This window comes from Borostomias antarcticus (assembly GCF_949987555.1).
Source record: "Borostomias antarcticus genome assembly, chromosome: 1".
Taxonomy (NCBI): domain Eukaryota; kingdom Metazoa; phylum Chordata; class Actinopteri; order Stomiiformes; family Stomiidae; genus Borostomias; species Borostomias antarcticus.
This window is the reverse complement of record NC_140234.1, coordinates 55,194,495-55,215,233: the sequence shown is the minus strand read 5'-3', so window position 1 is coordinate 55,215,233 and position 20,739 is coordinate 55,194,495. Positions and strand designations below refer to the sequence as shown.

Below are 20,739 nucleotides of genomic sequence, written 5' to 3'. Positions count from 1 at the left end.
ATCTCATGCCTTTTAGACAGAATCTTCTATTACACTGTATCACTATTGACTTTTCACTGGTACAGTAAGTGTGGTACAGTAAGTGTGGTTATGAGATTTGATCGTAAAGGCACACAATATTTGGAGGCTCGTCTGCCAGTTACTGTGTATGGTGAATAACAAAAACGAAGCAATGTCTTTAGTAACACTGAAATTGCTTAGCTCCTCCAATCAATAATCATCTTCCCCTCTGTTATCACTGTGTCTGTGAAGTAGCTCATGCAATTACATTTTTCTCCCCCTCCCTCCATCTCTTTCTCTCTCTCCCTCCGTCTTTCGTCAGAGGACCTCTACCGCCTGGGCCGACCACGCTGTGTTGCTCAGAGCAGCATCGACGGCTTGGAGGACATGGAGGTAGGATCACGATGAGACCCCTCTCACAGTATTGACTACACCTCTATAACCTGCACAGCCACACAACTGGCTGGCTTACATGTATGAATACTGTAGAAATTCTTGGTGCAAAGCTCCCCCCCTTTCCTCTCCTCTCCATTTCTTTCCTCTCCTCTACTCTTCTTCCCTCCTTTCCTTTCCTATCCTCTCTTCTCTCCTCGTTTCCTCTCCTCTTTTCTCCTCTCCTCTGTAGAAGAAGTGTAAGACCCACGTGTTGCTGCTGGTGGTGCATGGCGGGAACATCCTGGACACAGTGGGTGGGGACCCGGGCACCAAGGCTGGCGATGCCGCCACGCTAGCGTCTGTGCTGGAGAAGGTGGCGCAGGCACACTTCCAGGCCGCAGCGGAACACGTGATGATCAAGCTGGTACCCTGCCCGGCAGTGTGTGCCGAGGCCTTCTCCCTCGTCTCCAAGTGAGTGACGACATGGCTGAGGGCAGCCAGGGACGGGGGAAAGAGAGGGAGATGGAGAACAGAACCTTATTGGGTATGCAGGTCCCCAATCCAGTGGGCTTGCTGGGCTCAGCAGACGTATCCTTCACTTCATTTTTGCCTGCATTATATAATTGAGGGCTTGGCGCAAAAGGGGCGCAAGTGACAATTTCAGAATTTTACAGGAGAGCAAAAACAAACTATTCATTGATAGTATTTATTAAATTAAAAACAACATATTTGAGCACTTGATACTTTTATAGAGATTAGGGCTGCGTTCAAATTCAGCTAACAGAGGCGAACGTTCGTCGCAAACATGTCCGTTCTCCAAACGGTCACATTTGAACAGCTTTTAATGAACATTCCAAATAGTTCGCATAAACGCAACAATCCCCATCTGGGAGCACATCTCCAGCAAGCCTGGGTCCATTGTGATCCTCGTTCCGTTACTGGCGAACTACCTCTCCAGACTGTTAGCTTCTGTTAGCAAACGTTTGCGGCGAACACAAAGCTTACGGAAAATAGTTCGCCAACGTTCGCTATGTTTGCTGAATTTGAACGCACCCCTGGTTTCAAGGAATTCATATTTAAAAATATGATTAAAAAAAAACAACTATTGCCTGGCAACCATTTAATTCAGAACTATAGCCTAGCCTATCACAGAAGATTTATCAAATACTAAAATGATCGGTAAATAAATGATTGAATGTTAAAACTGAGTGTTTTTTGAGAATATATATATATGCGTATATGTAGTAGTCGTTGTAGAAAAGCAATTGACTACTCGAGGCGATGGGTTACATGGGATTTTACCACAGCTACGGGGGTTTTAGGCCCTCCACTATCGCGTCTGGCCTAACAACGCCCCGTAGCTGTGGTAAAATCCTGTGTAATCCACTGCCTCTCGTGGTCAATTGCTTAATACTAGAAGAGAGAGACAGAATATAGACAGAGAATAGAGACCGAGTAACAAGCCAAAATAAGTCTTAAATGTTTTATAATCATCATTAACAACAAAATAACAGAACAACCTATTTAAAAACAATTTCATGAATAAAAATTAATAAATAAAAATGTTGTACCATTACTCTATGACTTACACTATTACTCAATTCATAACCTCACGAAAGTCTGCTATTTGTTGCATAGAATAACAGTTTTGTGGCATGACTGTGGACCCTGTACAATTATACTGTAGGGGTAGTTCCAAGGGTTAGGTCCAATGCGCTTCAGCCAAATCTCCAATGCGAGGGTTTGGTGCTCTACAGTAAAGGACCATGTACAGCAAAAAGGTATACCTGGGCACTTCAACTTGACTACCCGAAGCAAGACACTGGAGCACTCATATCATCTATACGTTTGTTGTAGAGGTAGCAAACATGGTGACTAACGTTTCGACATCCGTCTTCTTCACAGTCAAATGCAGAACAAAGGAAAAGGCGGGGTATATATATCCTCCCACATAATTAGATAATTGACAGCCATCTTGAAAGAAAAAATATATAATTATATGTATGATACATCAAATTAATAGAAAAATCAATAATAAATAATGGCATTGATCACAATTACCTCAAACAGCAATAATCACAAATAGAAACAATACATATCATTATTTACAAATATTTACATGTTCTGGATATTGGTTCCCACGGTAACCTACCTAAACAAGACAAAACAAAACAAAAGAGGAAACAGAGGCTTGGTTGGTCATTAACTCCACCAGAGGTAGCTGCATTAGGTAGGCATGTAACGATTCACTCAACTCACGATGCGATTCACGATGCAGGGTTGACGATGCGATTTTCTGAAAACAGGGAAGCCAAAATGCATCCACACATCTGACTTGAAACTTGCGGGTGCATCCTCGATTTCGAACTCACTCGACATATCCACGTTTGCTGCTGTCATGTTTCTAGTTCTGTCAGAAATAAGTCAAAAGTAGGTGGCGCCCACTCTGCTGTTCAAAAAAGGGCATTGCGATGGCCTTTCATCTGCACCGATTTGAATCGTGACACAAAAAAAACTATTTTTAGCTGCATCGCGAGGCATCGTTACATGCCTAATTAAGGGTATATATTTATTGATGATATCGCCACCCCTTGGGGATGGCTTAATTTTTTCTATGCCCAGAAATCTGAGGGAGGAGACTGAACTGTGGTTTGCTTCAGCATAGTGGCGCGCCATTGCAGGCAAAACCTGTTGCGTATGGCTGTTTTATGTTCCCCAATTCTTACTTTAAGTGCTCGCTTAGTCTGACCTACATAAATTAGACCACAAGGGCATTTCAATATATATAACGTGGGTAGAGTTACATTTGATAAATTATTTTATCTCATATTTGGTTCCATTTAGGGGATGATAAAAGAACTTAGCCTTGTGGGAGTTGGAGCAGTGTGTACAGTGGCTGCAGCAATAAAAACCAGCAGGGGGGCGAGGTAGCCAACCTTTGGGAGCTGCGGTAGGGGGCATGAAGCTATGCACAACAGAGTCTTTGATGTTGCGTGCTCTTCTGAAGGCTACAAGCGGAAGATTAGAGGTGGTGTCAGTTGAAAGGCAAATACGTGGAGGGGCTTTTTCTTTTTCCTTTTTGGACAGTAGAGAGGGTTGGTCTGTATGTTTGGCTCTATTGAATGCCCGATCGATATCCTCCCTACTGTAACCTCTTTCCAAGAAGCATTCCTGCATCTCTTTGGATTTGCACTTAAATTCTTCAGGGCTGCTACAATTGCACCTTAATCTGAGGAATTGACCCACTGGAATATTGCGTTTAAATTGTTTGGGATGATTGCTATCTACATGTAGTAATGTGTTGCGGCGATTTCTCTATTAATTTCATGTACCATACATATTATTATATATATTTTCTTTCAAGATGGCTGTCAATTATCCAATTATGTGGGAGGATATATATACCCTGCCTTTTCCTTTGTTCTGCATTTGACTCTGAAGAAGACGGATGTCAAAACGTACTCTGTTTGCTACCTCTGCAACAAATGTATAGACGATATGAGTGCTCCAGTGTCTTGCTTGTTGAAGTGCCCAGGTATACCTTTTTGCAATTATAGGCAGCGTGCGAATTGCTGGGGGGGATGGGGGGGATTTCCCCCCCTCTGGTTTTGATATCCCCTCCTCTGATCATTCATATTTATCGCCAGTGGGGATACGTTTTTATCCCTGCTTCTGGTCAGACTGAATATAGCTACAATTCCTGTGCCCGAAAATAGATGGCGCAATTTAGAAAAACTATACTAGCTATTTCTAAAATGATTTACAACAGCTAGTTCTAACCACGCGTTTGATTGTCATGGCAACTGTCAACCAAGCGCCTACTCCAATGGCGCGTTCCAGGCAACCCGTAACTCGTGTTTTTCCGACCTCCTACACGTGAAAATGCTCTGGAATGGCAGTCAAACCCGTAACTTCCCACCCGTGAACTCGTACAGATCGATGTACTCCCAGTTGCGCTCTCTGACGTCACACAGCCCTCTAAGCAAGATGGCAGCCCCCATGGGTATGGCGACAAAGATAACTTTAGGGCAACGTAAAGTTAATTTGTACGTTGTTATCAAAATAATACAAACGATTATGCACTACAACCTGCTATGTGTATGTAATTATGCCCAAATATGTTGACAAGAGATAGCTAGTGCTAGCTAGCTAACATTAAGGTAAACCTGAACGTGACCATGCAAACGGCGAAAAGTCGATGATGTCAATAAATTAAATGTAACGTACGATTTCTTAGCATTGCGAAATTAGGCATACAATGTTAAGCTTGCCAGCTCTGACAATGTGCCAAATCTCAAGCTTTTACCATATCGGCTTGTTTACATTTATCCAGAATGCCACGCATTCAGACATCAAACTTACGAGCTCAAAATCCTATCTGGAACACGGCATAACTAGCAAGAATTAGCAATGAAACGGGGGCAACAAAGCATTTCGTCATATTTTGCTGCGAGGATTTTGGAGGCTGCCCAAAACGCCAGAGGTCCGTCACCAAAGCAGACTCTTCTGCTAGTGCTCAACATCGGTAAGTGACAGGATTAATATTTTATTATAATAAAATTATTGTTGTGGGTGATAAGTGGCCAATCGTCAGCATGTATTGCTTTTGATTTGCTATTCTCATCCTCGATACTAGGCGATAGCCAAGTCAGCGCAGCACGCTGTCGCAGCCACCAATTTAGCCTCTTTTTCACGAAACCAATACCAATTTATATTTTATCTTGTGTTCCAGATTTTCTTTTCAGCCTTGCGGCCTAGCCTACCGGTGAAAGTGCACATGATTGTGGACCAAGATGGATCTATGCTGAATGTTAGCCTACAGATTTGTCGGGATAGATAGGCTGGTGTTCAAATTTGCTTTCAAGGCACAGACCTACTGTAGCAGTGATTTGATGTAGCCTATAATGCACATAGGGCCTACCTTTAACTAGCCTACGCATATCACTTTTTTTTATGAGGTCTAAAGGTCTATGATGAGGACGGGATAGCTCTACATTCATAGCAGTGTGATCAATAACCTAACATCGTATGGTTTGTCCTTTCTTTTAGCACTTTGTTGGGTGTATATATAAGAATACAATAAGAGAATACAGTCGTTTGCTTTGTTCTGATGTTTACATTTGTTCAATTTCTGGACATTAAATTTTATTTGAAAATGACCCCCCCCCCCTCTGGGTTTTTTACAAATCGCACCCTGATTATAGGGGTACTTGCTACAGTAGCTAGCATGGCATTTGGTCAATATGTTTTCAGATTTATAATTTTATACTACAGTATTTCCATTATACAGCCATTTCCTCACTATCAGAATTCACCACTACAGGCGTAAATGAACTTCACCTGCGTTTCTTGACCTGCCTTTTGTGCGCCAAGATAGTGCATTTATGCCTTTCATGGCCAAGCTAGTGCACATACTGTACACCTTTTGTGCACCAAGTTTGTGCACTTATGCCTATTTTGCTCTAAATTCTAAAAGTAAAAAATATTCTTTCCTTTAGGAGCCGTTTATACAATATGGACTGCTGAATGCAAACGACTTGTTGAGGGCTTATTGTGATATTATTTGATTATGATTAATGAGTTAAGCTAACATTAATGACTTTATTTGGATATTCAAACGTCTATATCTACCATCTGCCTTACTTGCCCTTAAAGAGGTAATGCCTGCTACAAGTCATGCTTACCTGGATTTCCCACCTGTATTTGAATGGTTACTGAAGTGGAAGGGGGAGAGACTGGGGAAACACGCTACGAAGGGTTGTTTGTAAGGAATAAATGATTCATTTTATTCTCACATTGATTTGAACTCTTATTTTTCAATGCATGTAGACCTAATCTATCCCTGGTCTGAAGTGGCTACAGATTTAGACTTTACAGAATACGAAGTCACTACATGTCCTATATCCTTATTCTTTTACCATTCATTAGAGCTCATGAAGACTTTTAAAATTATATATAAAACTAATTTTCACCCAAGATGTCACTTGTGCCCCTTTTGCTCCAGGCCCTCGATTTTATTTTCACCTGTCTGTATAGAAAGCCTCTTTCTATTGCTTTTTGATTTGGCCTTTCAGTCCATTCGGCCCTTTCTGCCCGCCTGTTGGCAGGCTGCATAAAGGACTAGAGAGGGCTGATGTCTCTAAACCAGTAACAGCCCATGATAAAGCTGGCTCCATTTGACAATTGCTGTGGGTTGAATTCTCCAGAGAGCAGTGATTTTTTCTGTGTAATTTTGAATATCCGAGTGACCAAGAAATAAATACAAACTTCTAGCTGGGTGAGGCTGGTCTCTTCTGAGACATTGGGACAACTGGGTGGAGAATGCCAGGCTGGCAGTTGTGTTGGAGGTTAAACGGTGCTATGAAGCAGACAGCCTTCTTATCAGACACTGCTATGTTAATTAACATTCTACTGACATTTGCCCGCCTTTCGAGGCATGTGGAATATTAAACTCCTAACCTTTCTGTTTTTTAATTTCCTCCTCCCCAGTGACAGTGCAAGTCAAGTCAAGTCAAACTTTATTTATAAAGCAGATTTAAAAACAACCGTGGTTGACCAAAGTGCTGTACGGTGGACTAAAAAGCACAAAAACAATCAAATAACGAGACAAATAGGAAATACATACATTTAATGGGGTGCTAAGCTCATCAGGTAATGAAGACCACGGAGAAGAGGTGAGAGTTGTAGTATGCAGCGGTAGGCGGATCCGTATCACAGGGTGGGTCCACAATCTGTTTCTTGGTTTGTTTGTTTGTTAGCAGGATTATGCAAAAAACACCAGACCAATTTTCATGAAACTCTGTGGAGGGATGTAGCATGGACCAACTTGGAACCCATTACATTTTGGAGGGATCCAAATCACAGGGCTGGTCCACAAGCTGACCTAACACGACCGGCCATTCACCTCCATTCATTTTTTTTTAGAGCAGGTTTACACTACAACTAACTACCAAACTGATTTTCATGAAACTCAGTGGAGGGGTGTAACATGGGTCAACTAAGAACCCATGAAATTCTGGAGCGGATCTGAAACACGGCCAGGTCGGCCATTCACCTCCATTCACTTTTTGGACTAGGATTACGCAAAAACTACCTGACCGCTTTTCATGAAACTTGGTGAGGGGGTGTAGCATGGGTCAATTTAGAACACATTACATTTTGGATCGGATCAAAATCACAGGGTGGGTCCACCAGATGCCCAAACATGGCTGTCCATTCACCTCCATTCATTTTTTGGACAACCTCCGGAGCTAAAAATTCCCCTCATTCATTATCAATGAAAGGAATTGAAACAACCATATCTCGACATGGGAAGGTCACGAGGTTTGGAATGGCATAAAAATCTCAACCTAATGAATGCAACAATATCAAATTTGTGCACACAGAACCACTAATTGCATTAATGGGCAGAGGTCTGTGCTCCTTCAGCACCATTTCTAGTTGCTATTTTTTTCCCATAGCCCTGCAGACACTCTAGTTAGTTAGAGGTTTTATTGTCCCCTTAGGGAAACTGGTGTGCTGCAAGAACACATCACGCAAGGCATCATGCATGTACATGCATTCACACAGATAGTACAATAAAGGCTAACTAAAAACCTCTGGAAGGAACTTGGATCTACAGACTGAACTAGAACCTACTAAGTATCATTTTCTTACTCTAATAGGTAGTGCTTAGTCAACAGTGTCGTAGCTGCTTTGTTAGTCAATTCTATTGTGAGAGTTAGTTTCTGCCTGAGATAGACTAATTGCCCTGTTGAGTGCCCTGAGGGAGTGGCCTACTCTCCTGGCAGACGATTAGCAATCAGCAGCAACAGGCAATTTACTTCTGTGCCTGTTTTGTTACCATTTTGTGTTTGCATCCTATTCCTGTTGTGTTCCCTCTCCTGGGGTCACGCAGACACTGGGTCACCCCCAGACTCCGTAACCACTCTAACCTCCTCTATCCTACTGTCTCAACTCAGAGAGCAAGTGGTGACAGGGGGACTTTGGAATTGCCAGTCGGCAGTGCCCAAAGCTGAATTTCTCTATGCATCCTTGCTCTCCCTCAGCTTCCTTGCTCTCACCGAGACATGGATCACACCAGAGAACACTGCCACACCCGCAGCCCTGTCAGATGTGTACTCTTTCTCCCACACTCGCAGATCTGTGAGGCGAGGTGGTGGTACTGGCCTGCTCATTTCCCCAACATGGAAATACTCACTCTTCTCTATTCCACAGTTCTCCCCGCCCTCTTTTGAATTCCATGCTGTCTCTGTCATGTATCCAATCAAGCTCACCATTGCTGTTGTGTATCGCCCACCAGGTCCTCTTGGTGAATTCCTAGAGGAGCTCGATACAATAGTTTCGCACTTCCCTGACGATGGGTCCGCACTCATCCTTCTCGGCGACTTCCAACATCCAGAGTGAGAAACTGGAACCTCTTCTCTCTTTCCTCTCCTCCTTCGATCTTCACCTCTCTTCTTCTCCTCCTACTCACAAAGCCGGCAACCAGCTGGATCTCATCTTCACTAGACACTGTTCCACCCCTAACCTGTCTGTCACTCCCCTCCATCTCTCTGACCACTTTAGCTGAATCCCAATCTGAGTGCGCAAACCACCCTAGCGGCCCCTCGCACTTGCGGCCTGAGGCCTGAGCACTTAATTGACGTCAGCTGGAAGGGCCAGAGGGTGCAGGGCCATGAATTAAATGGGACAGCACTTCCAGCGGCGTCAGAGGCCAAAGATTCCAAAGCCAATTTAGCTCAATGCCCCTCCCACTTCGTTTTCATTGGCTGCCGCGTCCCTCCGACGCAGAGGCTGCTCTGACGCTCCCCTCAGCTCTCCGCTCGGCTCTGCAAATTGACCGATTGACGTCTGTTTTAATTTAATAATAATTAAAAAATTATGTTTGGTGGGATATGTTTGCAGCATGTGGATTTCAAGATAAATCAATCAATCAATCAATCAAAGCTTTATTTATATAGCGCATTTCATACCCAGAGGCAACACAATGCGCTTTACAGAGAACAAGGGAGGTGGGCAGACATCCCACCCCTACATATTCAAGAGGGAAGCAAAAAACAGTAATCACCCGAGGGCCAGATAAGTGAGCTGTAAAAATTCTTCCCTGACCCCTCTCAACAAGGCGATCGAGCAAGCTCCTGGAGTATGTTTGTCTACCGGCTAAGAACATTTATAGAGCAATAAATAACATTAAATTACATTTTCAGAGTAAGAGAGGCTAATAACATCATAGGAGAGACATGGCAAACATTGGTGTATGTCTGTGTGTGCATAAATGTGCCTGGGCCCAGATAGAGGCAGGGGTTTGGGTAGGGTGGGGGGTAGGAAAAGGATACGGACCCGGGTTAGGGTGAGGGGAAGGGGATCTGAGCCCAGGACTGGTGTATGTCAGTGTGTGTGTGAGTGTGCCTGGGTCCAGGTAGAGGCAGGGGTCAGGGGTAGGGTTGGGGTAGGAAGAGGATACGGACCCGGGGTAGGGTGAGGGGAAGGGGGTACTGGACCCAGGCCTAAGGCCGGAAGTGGACTGTTGTATGTCTGTGTGTGTGTGTGTGTGTGTTAACTAATTTGCTACGACATCTGCAGCAGATACAGGGCATCCATCGGATGTTGTGTTATCGGCAAATGTCATCATTTATGTGTGATGCACTCGGATCATGACTCGGATGCACTCAAGCACTGTGTCACATGAGACGCGGTGGGCTGTGGGTATTTTCTGCTCCTAAGTCCGCGAAATTGCGGACTTTCGGTAAGTGCGGTTAAAGTGCGCAAAATGGCGGCAGTGGCGCACTTGTGGACCTAGCAATTCCGTTTTGGGACTACCCTGAGCCCTTGTGGACTTTAGCGGGAACGCGCATGTAAGGCCACAAGGCCGCGAGTGCTCTGCACTTTCGCCTAAGTGCGCGATTTGGGATTCAGCTTATTTCATGTGCTACCCCCTCTCCATCCCCTTTTCCCCTGTAACTCCTCCTCCTACCCACATGGTTACCGCCCGTAGCCATCTCCGCTCGCTCTCCCCTACTGACCTTTCCACTGCCATCACCTCCGCCCTCCCCGCCCCTGAATCCTTCTCTCTCCTACCCTCTGATACTGCCACTGATCTTCTCCTCTCTACTCTTTCATCTTCTCTGGAAATCTCTGTCCCCTCACCTCCAGGCCTGCACGCCAAACTCCACCTGCGTCATGGCTGTCGGACTCAGTGCGTACTGATAGACGGAGCTTGAGAATAGCTGAGCGTAAATGGAGGAAAGGCAAGCTCCCAGAGGACCTTCTTAATTTCCAATCTCTTCTTTCCACATTCTCCTCCTCCCTGTCTGCTGCTAAAGCTGCTTTCTTCCGCTCTAAAATCCTAACCTCTGCTTCCAATCCTAAAAAAACTCTTTGAAACCTTCTCTTCACTACTCCAACCCCCACCTCCTACTCCCAACTCCTCCCTTCTCCCTGATGATTTCGCCAACTTCTTTTAGTTAAGTTTAAGTTAACGATATCAAATCCTCTTTCCCCCCTACCCCGGACAACGCTCCGTGCACAAACCTCACCCCCCCACCCTCACCCTCTCTCCGCTCCCCCCCTCCTCTCCACGCCCCACCTTATCCCACTTTTCTCCCCTCTCCCCCAACGAGGCCCTCAACCTTGTAACATCTAACCGCCCCACCACGTGCTCCCTAGACCCCGTTCCCCCGACTCTCCTTCAGTCTGTTGCTGCCCTGGCCCCAGGGATCTGGCAGCCCAGAAAGAATAGATCTGATGACTCACTGCTGTTTGTCTAATTAACAGTCAGTTTATTGTGTGCTTCCACTGATTTATCAGTTTCTGGAATAGACTTTACAGTAAGGCTAAATAAATTGCAGTGGCTGGTACAGTACCTCTAGGATAAGATGGCAGTCAGTGTTTTCCCCTTTTATGCGAGTCATCTTCAGCAGCTTCTATGAAAGCAGATGGTTCCCCCTTTAGTAACACATTATTGAGTTGACAATCCTTTGGATTCTTGGATTTCTAAGACCTGACTTCCTCTTATGACCTCTGTTAGGTAATGAGAACCTCTGGGACTTGGAAATGCAGAGAGCTACGGTTTTTCGTCGATTTGATGAGACATCTCTCAGCTCAGGCGAGCACATTCTCTGGCTGCTGACTGTGTAGTGAGCTACTTAGGCATGACTAATGTTTTCATATCATATTTAAAACTGCCAGTCTTTCCAAGGGGAATCTTGTCAGACATATGCATACATGCATACCCCCCATCTTTTCACCCTATTGACATGCAGAGGATGTTTGTGTTTATATTTCCACTAATTAGTATGGCTTGGAGAGGGAGTTAGGGCCTCAGTCCTTAGCACTCCAGTGACTGGCGTTTCGCCAGAGACAGCAGCTGGGGGTGAGAACGTACATAGATCTCAGGGCTGGTGCCTCAGCAGCTTGATGTGTACCTGCTTTCTATCACCACACCTCCACCCGTGAAATAAAGAGAAAAACGTTCCTTTGGAGTTCAGCAGGACTGAGTTATTTATATATTTCTCACATTTGCCTGTCTTGATGAATCGCTAGTTGTGCTTACATAGAGAGCATAGGCCTGTTGTGGTTTTTCACATGTCTCTGTAATATGATCTTTAGAAACGTCATTAGACACGAAATAGCTTCCTCACTTGCTCCAGCACGCATGCGCACAATCGGAGCAACGATTGTGCGCATTAGTGCTGGAGCAAGTGAGGAAGCTATTTCGTTTCGAAAGACGTTTCTAAAGATCATGGCATGTGAAAACCACAACAGTTATGCTCTATGTAAGCACAACTAGCGATTCATCAAGACAGATTAATGAAAACAACCGTTTCGCGGCAGAAAATAGATTTTTAGAAGCTGCATTCTCGTTGCCCCCACCACCGCCATTACATGGATATACTGGCTCACGCTGGATTTTAAATTTCTTCTACATGCCTCCGAACTACACCAAAGTGATCTCGGTGAGTCAAACGTCTTATAATATGTCGTAAATAAGGTCCAGGTTGTCAAAAACGAGCATTGTCCTTTAAATAACTTATTTAGACGCGTTCTGTCTGAGTGAAATTATTTTTCCGAGGTAGTCTTCTTCTGTGGTGGCGGCGGTGCTTTGAAGCTTCAACCCAGCATTTGATAAAATAAACCCTTTTGTTTAGGTAAGTGAAGTTTCATGTTTATCTGAGCGCCTCTCCTAACTAGGCTGACACCGATTTATTTTGACGGCAAAGTGAATGGACCAGCAAAGGACTGTTGTCTGCCATGAGCGAGTGGAATGCGACAACGGGACTGAGAAGGGCTACATTTCAACCAAACATTCCAGTGAAACCAGGTAGTCAAAATAACTTACCTGATATAAAATGGGCACCGCAAATGCGATTTCGTCTGTCTTCCTCTGCTACTGTTTCAAGAATGCGCGCGCATACTTATGCTGACTAGGCTGTCAAAGGGTCTATAATTAACAAATATGACCCACGCTCGTTACATAACTTCTATAACATCCAGTGACAAAATATGTCATGGTACCTTGGTATGTCCACACCAAAGATTAAAGTCACAACCTTCGCGGTGATAGGCAGCGCACTATCCACTCGGCCACCGCTGACCTGGGAAATCTGTGGAGTCTTTTTGTTTTGATGTTCTGGGAGCACTGCCTCTTGTGGTAGCAACATAGAACTGCAGGTCAACAACTGGCAGAGAAAGGGCCAGGGAGCGACAAATAGGATTCCCTCGTCATGGTGTGTCGGCTTACAGCCAACACACAAAAATAGGTTTTGAAGCCATCATGTTCAACGTTTGAAATGTAAGTAAAATGTGAAAATGCAAGTATCTTTTAATGTGAGCTTTACTTCAGAAAATTGATTGCGGTAATGTGATATACGTTGGGTGACCAGTTTTACGCTCAATTCACACTATCCGCGGAATTCCACTGCCACCTTTTGAAAAAGCGGTGCGATTCCATTAATTGTTTATGGTGAGCAGCGAATTCGCTATGACGGGGGCGGAGCCAGCAAAAAGCGGTGCGAAAAAGTTGAGAAAAGTTCAACTTTTGCGGCGAAATAAAAAAGCGGCAACCAATCAGAAAGCAGAAGCTCGCTGTTGTTTCAAAGAACACATTCCCTACTGAAACAAACTCTGAAGATGGACGACCGTTTAATTGTGGCTGTGTCCTCAAGCCCTGTCCTGTATGACAAGTCCCTAGTGGACTATAAAGATATCCGAAAAAAGAGAGTCTGTCTGAATTAGCATTAAGAACTAGCTTGCGTAGAATACTGATTCTGTCAAATATATTTGTTCGAAAAAAGATTTCTTTATCCAGGCATCTTAGTTTTAACAGTTTCATTATAGCGGAGCAGGTTATATTTGCTCAAATGTGGTATTTATTCTGTTCACAACTTCGCGATCGTAGCCTAAAGCCAGGTTACAGAGCTCCAGGAACCCCTATGCCAAGCCGAGCTGCATCACATTGTGGCCGGCCCAGAGTATTATGATAATAATAATAATTATAAGAAGAAGAAGAAGGAGAATCAGAACCAGAATGAATGTTACAGATATGGGTCTATGCAAAATAATTTGCATCTGTAGTCCCTTGGCAGGCACCAAATGGCATGCTTTATCGCAGCATATGAGGCTGGCGGTGTAGACGTGCTGACTGCCCGGTCATCTTCATGGCTCTAGCTAGCTCCGACAACGTAAAAACACATTTTCAAATAGGCTCTCTTAATAAATCGACCACAGATTTAGAGACTTAACACTACATTACCACCTAAAAGAATAATTACAACTCATTCCGTATCACAACAACAATATCATTTAGATAATTATGTGGTTTCTTTGGAGTAGCTTGCCGGTAGCACATTATTGAGACACCCAAAGGTGACGTTTCGGACACACCCATTTAGCGGAATTCCGCTTTCGCTATCGCTGTGGTGTGAATTGAGCGTTAGGAGATCAAATCATATTTAGACCGGTATGGTCCTTTAACCTGACATTCCCTATGGGGGCCCTTCCAAAGGTAAATGGTGCCATAATGAAGTACCCTCTATGCTGCCACTACATCATTGTCCCAAAGAGTGCACTTTCCAGTAGAGAAAATGAGATGCAGTGATATTAAGGATATTCTTAAATGTGTGAGAATGTTGGATGGTTTGCTAATGGATGCCCCTCCGGTGGAGAAAATGTGATGTGATGTGATACAGTAGGTGCCCTTACAATGGGATACACTTGTAAGGTTACATACAGGTGCCTTTCTGATGACAACTCATGAAGTACCCTCGTAGATGCCCTTCCAAGTGAAAGGCGGGAAAAAAATGGGGAAAGAAGTATTGAGGGCCTTCTGTGCCCCTTCATGCAATAAATTATCATGATGTGCCCTCTAGAGCAAGAAAATTAAATAACGTTTTTTAATGAGTGCCCTTCTAGTAGAGAAAATGTGATGCAGCGCCCTATAGGGTGCCTTTACTATGATCTAAACTTGACCTTCCCTATAGGTGCCCTTCCAATGGAAAGGCATGCTGTTATGAAAACATGAAGTGCCCTTGCAATGAAGAGAGGAAAGTGAGATGCAGTGCCGCAGTCTCCCCAAACATACTAGAGCAGGCTTCCTCAAAGTGGGTACAGTACCATGATGACAGTCTAGGGATGTCGCCATAGTCAAAGCCTGCTTACATTCAAAACACATTGTATGGCCATTACTGTGTATTTGCAAGGGGCCGATGGGTTAGGGTAGCTAACATTTTGATGTTCCTTGATCTGCACTGTCCTTTTTTATGTATCCTTTTAGGTTAGAGTAAGGTTAACTGTATTTGAAAGCAAAAGACAAAATCGATTGTTTACAACAATGAAACAATAAAGTTTAAAATAGGCCTACTTATTCCCAGCCTTTTAAGTTTTCCGTTTTAGACACCCCCCCCCCTCGAATGTTTAGCTGTCAGAGGGGATTTAATGCAGTCTCTGAGCTGTAACCCTGCATCCTACTGCTGTGTGTGAGAGAGAGATTATACAGCAAGCTTTCTTTGAAGTTGCAAAGATTGAGTTTTACCAATGCTGCATTACTAAATACTAGTGTATGTACACTGCAAGTGATTTTATTGATATTAGTATCACATGTTTTAGCCTAGGGTGCTGTAGATGCCTAGCTAAGCAGCTACGTAGCTAACTAAGCCTACAGTACATCATGTTCATCTTAATCAAGGATGAAGACTATTTCACTGTACATGACACATCTTGGCTTTTTGCGCATTGACGGGGCCTCATTCAAACAGCCTGATTCCGCCATTGATTCAGACCATGCACAGGGGCCAACCAGCCTCCACTCCCCTGACTCTGCTAACTGCACTGCCCTTTAGTCAAGGGAAAAGTAACTAGAAAGGGTGCTCAGAGACCACAGGCTCCGCACGTGAATGCATTTTGTTGGTGTAACTCGGAAATGGTTAAAATCCCACCTCAGTTTATGTTTAAGTCTATATAACATGTTTACATAGTTACAGAGATGTTATCTACATGGTAGGTCATTATGTGTTAGCTATCCCGGTAGTTCATAATATGATATTTAAGCGTATCACATAATAAGGCACAATAAGCATTTAGCAGACGGGCTCCTAAAGAATGTAGAGTAAACTAGGTATGGGCACTAAGCAGAAGTGGGGAAACGAAAAGCAAGGAGCCAAGAAAAAAAAAAGGGTTGGGGGGGGGGGGCGGGGTAACTTGATAGGGACAGTTGGCGCGACACAGTGGGATGTTGCTGGGCATGAGGTTGGCATGGGGCCTCTCCGGTAGGGCTGCTCGATTATGGCAAAAATCATAATCACCATTATTCTGATTGATATTGAGATCACGATTATGTAACACGATTATTCATTGAATTTTTTTTTAATCAAAAGTTTTTACATTTTCTTAACATATCAAATTATACATTGACTTTGATAACAATTAATTTATTAAATGTTGACAGTGGCTTTTCTTTTTAACAATGTTATTTGGATTAGATACATTTATCCCATGGGAGACAATTGTGAACCTTGACCTTGATAAATAAATAAATAAATAAATAAATAAATAAATAAATAAAAGTGCCAAAACTGATAAATAAAGAAGCTTCAAAGCACCGGCACCACCACAGAAGAAGACTACCTCGGAAAAATAATTTCACTCAGACAGAACGCGTCTAAATAAGTTATTTAATGGTAGCTCCGAGGCTTCAAAACCCAGCATTTGTTAAAATAGACCCCTTTGCTTAGGTAAGTGAAGCTTCATGTTTATGACGCCTCTCCTAACTAGGCCAACACCGATTTATTTTGATGGCAAAGTGAATGGACCGGCAAAGGACTGTTGTGTGACATGAGCGAGCGGACTGAGAAGGGCTACTTTGAGGGGCAGCTATGACTGCGTAGCAAATTTTACACACCGTGTCAACTTGGTCCAAATCTGTCTCCGCGAACCCATAGTGTTTCGACACCACTGACGTTGTTTTAGCTCTCTTGTCCACCAGCGTCTTTCTGCTGCCATAATCTTCTTCTTGTCGTGTTTTGTTTGAGAGGAGCATGCGTGCGCCTCGCTTGACAACTCGTCTTGCTCTGAACTAAATTGTTTGTTTTGGGGCTTTGGGGGGGTGGGGGAGGGGTCAAGCACAGTGTAGCTCTGCAGTGTAGGGTGCACTTGATTTGTGCAAAATCGTTTTATGGCAATTATTTTGTTTTAATGATCGTTGACAACCCAAATCTTAATCTAGATTAAAATCCGATTAATCGAGCAGCCCTACTCTCCGGGAGCCTTTTCTTCTCTCAAAATATCGGTATCGGCCTTGGAAAATGCATATTTGATGACCTCTAGGCTAGAGAAAAAGAGAAGACTAGAGAACAAGATAAAGAGAAGGACAAAGAGAGGGAGAGAGATTTTCTAAAGGTTATACTGGGAGACGGCAGCAGTCATGGAATGTTGAGTCCCACGCAGGTCTGACTCCAACTGTGTTTATAGACAACTGATATTATCGATCACATCTGTCCATCAATGATGTACCCTGACACAATACTGTAGCTGTAGGCTCAGGAGGTAGAGCGGGTCTACTGTACATGTCGAAGTGTCCTTGAGCAGCTAGCTACAGTAGCTACTAAAAAGTGTCTCTTTGAAGATTTGTACTTTGATGGTACAGGTATACTACAGCTCTGCTGCTCCTGCATTAAGTGTGAACACTTTTGTGTGTGTGTGTGTATGTGTGAATGACTTATTTCCTCAAGCATAACCGGAGTCTGGTAACTGCGATGTGGGACCACCTACCTACCTGCCATTAGTGGCTGTGCTGTTGTGTCTGAGGTGTGCTGGTGAGCTGTGCAGGCGATAGCGCGTTAGCCTCCTGAGTTTCTCTGCTCACGCTAGTCTCCTCTCTCCGTCTCAAGGAGTACCGATGCTGCTGCTGTGTCAGCTGCAGCACTAGCTCTTTTCTGATCTTTTGGCTGAGAATATTCTCTTAATTGGCAATCTGAAAAGTGGAATGTTGAAGGTTAAACTCCTCTGCACCCTGGTTAGAGAGAGAGACTGGATGGAGCGCCCAGTGTTGCAGATGCAATTTAGAGAGAGAGACTGGATGGAGGGCCCAGTGTTGCAGATGCAATTTAGATGTTTATTCAGGGACCAATTCACAACTGCAGGAGGATGTTAATGAATCTCTCTAATGAGAGAAAAACAACAACAACACCAACGACCTGCCCTGTATTTCAAAATGAGACTCCTCATAACAAATTACCAAAAAATAAAGCTGCATATTGTGTTGCTATCAGGTCAAAATGGCAAGTTTTCAGAATATTGAAAAGAACATGTTTTGGAGCTTAAAATCAAAAATTATTTTAGCTATTTCAATAAATGTATTTGGTACCAGGGCTGGAAGATGTTCAGACGTTGTAAAGGGTAATCCCAGCTTTCAATGCATAATTAATCAAGGTTTTCACCCAACAGCAATAAATCCATCCTACAGTACATTCAGTTCCAGTGAAACATGCTAAGCAACAGCATTGCACTTTTCAGGTCACATGAATATCAGCAGCAGGTGTTTGCATAAACAAATTACTTATTATCCACCTCAACAAATAAGCAATGAACAGGGATATGACCTGAGTTGTGCTTGTGTGTGTGTGTGTTTGTGTGTGTCCTGTCCCAGCAGAAGGGGGCTGTGTTACCATGACATGCGCCAGGCCCTACTGAGAGAGAGAGAGAGAGAGGGACAAGGCCATTTGGCCTTCGGTGTCACTCAAATGTTTAGGGCACAAAGGCCACATGCAAAGGCACAAAGGCCATTGAGTGAAATAAGAGGATTTGAAGCCTACGAATAAATGACTTAGTCTAATTCAGTGATCCCTTTTAGTGAATGGTCTACTGAATTTTTACCACCCAAATAAGATACAATAACTGTTCTCTATGCTCAAGAAATAAGAAACATGAATGACATGGAGAGTTGGAAACATCTCACTATCCCGTCGCTCCAGACCAGGAGGGAGGATGCTGCTGTGAAACTGGTCAGGAACATGCACAATGACCAACACCCTCTGCATGACCTGTTGCCACCAACGTGAGGCAGCTGCTCTGCCAGGACACTGAGAAACCAGCACAAGCTGGCTGAACCCAGGGCCAAGACCAACAGGCTGAAAAACTCAACTCTGCACACTGCAGTTAGACTGTATAATAAAACACAAATAGCATAGCATAGCTACAGTGATTGCTACCTTTGCTTGCTTTTGTTTTTACCCTGACATATTTTAAACCTGAATAGTTGTTTGTATATGCCAAGTTATTGTCTGTTTTCTTCTTAACCTTTTTATGCATTGTAAAATTCTGCCGTTTTTCAGTGGGCCTTTGGTTCCACTGCAAGCATGAATTTAATAAAAATCAAAAAAATCAAATCAAAGACATGAAAAACATAAATAGCCTACTTTATTCACTTTTTGTATCAAATTATGCCTCCATAATGTTGTCATAAGTCATGCAATCTTGGTTGAATCATATGGAGCTGAGCAAGCATTATGCCCCTTCACTGGAAATGCTATGTAGAACTAGTATAGCCAAGCAACCGCCGGACAATAATCCATGCACTTAGCAGGCAGCACAATACAGTACGTTTCAGCTGATGTAGTCTCTTTAGTCACAGAATTACTCTAGAAAGGCAATATAGTGCAACGTACTGTAATTAGGGTAGCTAGTATCTATCAATAGCCAGAGTAATCGGATTCTATCTAGCTAACTAGCAAGCTAGTAGGGCTGTCAACTTACACAGGTATTAAAAATGGAATGTTTGAGTCAGTTAAACATTCAATTAGTCAGCTAACGTTATCCACCTAACAATGCTGGCTGTCAGTAATGTAAAATTAGCTAAAGTTACAGTAGCTAGCTAACTGAAGCTGTGCCTGTGGAGTTAGCTAGCTAGCCATCACGTGAGCCATCACCAGGCACAAAGAGAGCATTTCTCTGCTCTGTAAATTATTTTGTTGAAAAAGAAGAATAGTTGGGCAATGGCTAGATAGCTAAGGCATTTGAACCGTGTCATAATTTATTAGCTGTCGATATAGTCAATTCAGACCTTGTTTGCTTGCACTCAACGAACCACAACGCAGCAGCAGTCCTTGCAGCTGGTTGTGCGTGCCAGTTTCACATTGCATCAAAGCCACTAGCAGGCTACAGTTGTATACTACCGGTGTAACGTTTTATTCATATCAATGTAGCCTCAACTGAATTCAGTTAGGAATATCAAGAAAATGACAGGAGATCACTGATGCTTTTAAAGTAACCTTGAGATTTAGATGGTAGCAGGGGCACAAAAGCCCTGGTGGCCACAGGGGGAACAATTATTTTTGGGGCATCACGGCCAGAGGGAGGGGCATCGACGGCCATGGCCGTCGTGTAATTCCCACCCTGGTCCCCACGCTTTCAGATATAAAGTCTCTGGTGTGTGTGCTGTCACTATCTGTGATTTGCACGCATGCACACACACACACACACACACACACACACACACACACACACACACACACACACACATATACAGTACACTGTGTCCTCCATGCTGTGACCTGTGCCACTTCACTAATCATGCCTTGCATTATTAATTGTTCAAGCTGTCTTCTTAACAGCAAATTGTTCATGCTGTCTTTTTATCAGTATTAGACTATGGTGACACAATCTATAAACATGCTTCTTTGACTACCCTGAAACCCCTAGACTACCATTCCGCCCTAAGATTTATTACGGGTAATACTGTAGTTATGACACCCACCACTGTGTTCTTTATGATAAGGTAGGCTGGTCTCCTGTCTCTGTAAGGCGTAACTATCACTGGTATTTGTTTATTTTCAAAGCCATTATGGGTAAACTTCCACCATACAGCTCGTC

General features: G+C 43.6%; 1 protein-coding gene across 1 annotated transcript in view; it reads left to right on the top strand.

The window, feature by feature from the left end:
• The window catches only part of pitpnm3 (PITPNM family member 3), a gene marked incomplete at both ends in the record, with an annotated part of 100,714 nt that overhangs the window by 41,503 nt on the left and 38,472 nt on the right, over positions 1 to 20,739 (top strand). The window contains 2 exons of the mRNA XM_084436711.1: positions 323 to 393; positions 626 to 846. Coding sequence (XP_084292837.1) covers positions 323 to 393; positions 626 to 846 — 292 coding nt within the window. The remainder of the gene's footprint in view (positions 1 to 322; positions 394 to 625; positions 847 to 20,739) is intronic.